At 53.6% G+C, this 4,157-nt stretch overlaps 1 protein-coding gene across 2 annotated transcripts; it reads right to left on the minus strand.

Moving 5' to 3' along the window:
* Positions 1–700: 700 nt before the first annotated feature.
* Positions 701–2,248, minus strand: LOC100227014 (interleukin-1 beta). Of its 2 annotated transcripts, XM_002195564.7 has the most exons (6): positions 2,070–2,248; positions 1,936–1,984; positions 1,665–1,854; positions 1,392–1,562; positions 1,137–1,282; positions 701–1,050 (listed from the first exon to the last, which is right to left on the minus strand). In XM_002195564.7, the coding sequence occupies exons 1-6, from the start codon at positions 2,108–2,110 to the stop codon at positions 838–840; spliced, it is 810 nt and encodes a 269-aa protein (XP_002195600.1). In that variant the 5' UTR covers positions 2,111–2,248; the 3' UTR covers positions 701–837. The 2 variants fall into 2 exon arrangements, with proteins under 2 accessions (XP_002195600.1, XP_030145503.1); XM_030289643.4 differs by having other exon boundaries at positions 1,665–1,984; positions 2,070–2,240.
* Between the last annotated feature and the right edge of the window lie 1,909 nt (positions 2,249–4,157).

Consider the following 4,157-nt stretch of genomic DNA (forward strand, 5'->3'; position numbering starts at 1 on the left):
CTAGAGAGATGCTTTTAATCTGTCGCCCTAACCAACAGAGGACTCGAATAGCATGAGGACCCTATACCATAGCACAGACTGTGAGGAAGAAGGGGAAAAATCCTGCCGCTCGTGTGAGGACAGATCCCCCAGCTCTGCCTGCACATGAAGTGGACAAAGCTGCATTTCCTCCTACTCAGCGTCCCTCCGGGAAGCAGCGGCAGCACATGCACAGCCTGTCGGGCCCCCACCCGAGCTGATCTCACTAAATAAAAGCATTTTTAAGGAGAATCATCTCCTGCCCATTTATTACATGGCCCACCATGCCATGTGCTGGCCACAACTGGGGAGAGGTGACAGTTTCAGGCAGCTGCCAGTGCTGCTGGGGATCCACCATGTGATGTCCACCTCAGTCACCTCCCAGCTGTGGTGTGGGCATGGAGACAGAGTGGTGGAGGGTCCTGCATGGTCAGGGTGGTCCCTGTGCTGTGGGACCCCCATGCCCTGGATTTTCACCCAAAAACCAGCCAAAGCAGAAGGATTTTCCCAACCATAACCCCATCCCCCATAAGCAATGAACTGAGCAATGCTGGTCTTAGAAAACTTTTTATTTCCACCTCCATCCACATGCAAGTTAAAAGCAAAAATAAATATGTGGGCACAGTAAATAAGTACCAAAGTAATGGGCAGACACAATAAATAAATAAATAAATATAGACTGGGGTGGCTCGAGCCCATGGGGCCCAGAGCTGCTATTTCACATGAAATAGATGGGGAGGGGGGTTGTGTCCCAGGGGGTTGTACTTAGTACATACAGCCTGAAAACCGGTGACTGCCGGTTGGGTTGATGCAGGGTCTTCAGCGCCCACTCAGCTCATAGGTAGCAATGTTCACCTGGTCTGGGGTGTTTGTGATGCCGACAGGCTGGCGGGGCTGCAGGGATGTGCAAACGAACCAGCCAGGGAAAGCGGCCGATTCGAAGCGGGTGGTCCCCTCAGATGGGCTGTCCAGGCGGTAGAAGATGAAGCGGGTCAGCTCCACACTCTCAATATCCCTCCTGATGTCAGCTTCCTGTAGCCAGGGGGGTGAAATGGGTGTCAAGGTGGAATGGAGCCCCCAGCCCCACAGAGGAAAGACTGGTGGGACCCCCTGCTCACCTCCAGCTGCAGCACGGGCTTGGTGCCACTCATCACACATGACATGTAGAGCTGGTAGCCCTTGATACCCAATGCCACCGGCATCCTTCCAGACCCTGGACTGCCCTGCGATGGCCGGGGACGGTACAGAGCAATGTTGAGCTTCACTGCAGAGAGAAGGGACAGGTAAATGAGTGGTCCTGGGGTTGTGGGGTGGCTCCTAGGTGGTCCTGGGTTTGGGGACAGGGGCATTGGGATGGGAGCATATGCTCTCACCTTTCTGTCCAGCAGAAGGTCCCTGTAGGTGTAGGGCCACCAGCTGGGTGGGTGACTCCAGCACGAAGCACTTGTGGTCAATGTCCAGGATGTCGAAGGACTGGGAGCGAGTGTAGCGGAAAACAGGTGCCCTGGTATAACTGCCTCTGATGCACCGGAAGGAGACGGGCTCTGTGGGGAGTGAGACAGTCAGGAGGATGCTGCTCCTAGGTCCAAGAATATCCCCCAAGAATATCCTCTGGCTGGGGTGCCACCCCTGACATCCCCTCATACCGAAAATATCATCCAAGAAGCTGCCAAGGTCACTATCAGCAAAGTCCTTGCGTGATGGCTGCTTTAGGAGCTTGGTGACAGCAACCACCAGGACAGCAGCCTGGCGAAAGGTCCTGGAAAGGGGTCCTTTTGTCACTGTCACCTGGATGCCCACCCCAGGCGATGTCCCCTCCAAGTCCAGTCGGGGCTTCTGGGGAAGAAAGGGGATGTAGGATGAGAGCCTGGCTTCCATATGACCTGGACCCCACCAGTCCCACCACCACAGCATTACCTTCTGTGGGCACAGACAGTTGGGGCCATAAAATGTCTCCTCATTGAGGCTGAAAGGCAAAAGGAGATAGTGAAGTCAGGGTCAGGAATGCAGCATCACATCCCCAGAGTTCTCTCCAGCATGTCTGTTCTTACCTGCTGCTCTCCAGTGTGTCCAAATCAGGGACAAATGCCATTGCCGCCACTGACTGCAGAGTCCTGGGCAGAGATGTCACACTATCTGCAAACCTCTGAGGCACTTGCTTGCCTGCTCCTGCCTGTCCTGCCTGCAGTGCTGCTTGGCTGCTCTCTGAGCCTGGTGTCAGTGTGGCTGGTTTTCAAGAGCCTCAAGAAGGAAGCACTGTCAGAGTGGGATTTCCAGGTTTCGCAACACCCGGTTTTGTCCAATTACTCTTTTGAGACTGGAGGGCTGGGAGGGTGGGGGTTGGTTACAGTGCAATGGGGAGGCAGAGCATGGAGCAGAGCAGGGGATACTCCAGGACCAGATATGGGTCAGAGCAGGGGATGATCCGGAGCTGGGTGGTGGGGCAGAGCAGAAGGATGCCCCAGAGCTGGTGTGTGGGGCAGAGAGCAGAGGGGATGTTTGGGGTTGATATGTGGGGCCTCTGACCATGTGCCAGTCTGCTATTTGGTTGACCCAGCAGGGAGCTGGACTCACTCAGTGCCAGCTCCCAGCCCCAGCCCAGCTGCGTAGACACCCATCACTGTCAGTGTCCCGGAAGCGGCCGGTGGTGCAAGTGCTGCCACTCCACCATTTCCCCACAGCTTCCTCCTGTGAAAAATGCGGATTTCATGATTGGCTTTTCACAAATATTAAAATTAATATTATATGTGTAATGTTAGAAAGTTATGCTGTATTAATTCTCTTGAGTGGTATGTTAAATATAGTTTTAGGTTATAACATAATGTTAAAATAGAAACTCTGCGGTGTAAGATACTTTTTAACTAGCTCAAGAAAGAGATGAGATAATCAAGAAATTCTTTGCACAGAGATAACAGTGAAAGGGCACATAAAGAGTTACAGCCTCCTTATCGGAAGAGACAAACATTCTTCCACCTTCTCTCCATCTTTATGGAACCACCAGCATTAAGGGAAAGAAGTTGACAAAGCCCAGAAAAGTTCTTAATTTGCAAGGAATTTATGCATCATGTATGAGATCTATGAATATGTGAGAGGCTATTGCTTTTAAGGGTTATTCCTTTGTTCAGAAGACATATTTTTGGTAGCTTAGTGTCCAAAAACATCCGGACGTCTGTAATTCTTTGTTCTTTATTGTCTTGTAATTGTCCTAACTCTAAATTTTTATTACTAATTGTATTACTATTTTTATAGCCATTTTATTATTATTAAACCTTTAAAATTTTTAAAACCAAGTGATTGGCATTTTTCACACTCCTGTACTGCCCAGACCCCTGGTGCCATGGCCAGCTGTGCCTCCTCTGTCACCCCTTTTGCCTCACTGCCCCAACACCAGTAGGTGCAGGAACCTGCTGCCCGCTCAGTTTCCTGTACCCACTCATGCCACCCTGGGGACATGGCCTTCAGAGACACAGCCTTTAGGGGCACTCCTCATCCTCATGTACATCCGGCGTGCCGGAGATTGCACCATGCTGGGAGGGCCAGGGGATGTGCGTGGCCGGGCTTGCGTGGACTCGTGCTTTTGGGGTGCTTTCCTGGACCTGTTTCACTTCCTGAAAGTGTCCATCCAGCCCTGCATAGCTCCTGTGGCCGAGACTGGCGCCACCATGACTCATTGTCAGGAAATTGCCAGAAACGCAGATCTCCCAGAACACCTCCTGGGCCCTGCTGGACACCCGCTGGCTGTCACACATGGTGGGATATCCCCAAAAGCCTGAGGTACCCCAGAGCAAGAGCTTCTCCACAACACAATGGAGGTCCCTGGACCATGGCAGAGGTGCCCAGGCCACAGTTGGGGTCCTGAAGTCATGGTGAGAGTTACCAAGCCACAATGAGGGCTGTAAGCCATGAACCACGGTGGGTGTCCCCAGGCCATGCAAAGGGTCCCCAGGCTGTGTCCAACTGCCCGGCCATGGCGGGGTCCCAAGCTGCAGAGCTGACCCCAGCCCCCTCCCGTGCCCCTCCCGTGCCCCTCCCCTCCCGTGCCCCTCCCGCGCCCCTCCCGTGCCCCTCCCGTGCCCCTCACGCTGGGCTCCGCCCCGCGCCCCGGCCCCGCCTCACCGCTCACGCCAGACGGCGCAGAC

This window comes from Taeniopygia guttata, chromosome 22, assembly GCF_048771995.1.
Source record: "Taeniopygia guttata chromosome 22, bTaeGut7.mat, whole genome shotgun sequence".
Taxonomy (NCBI): Eukaryota; Metazoa; Chordata; class Aves; order Passeriformes; family Estrildidae; genus Taeniopygia; species Taeniopygia guttata.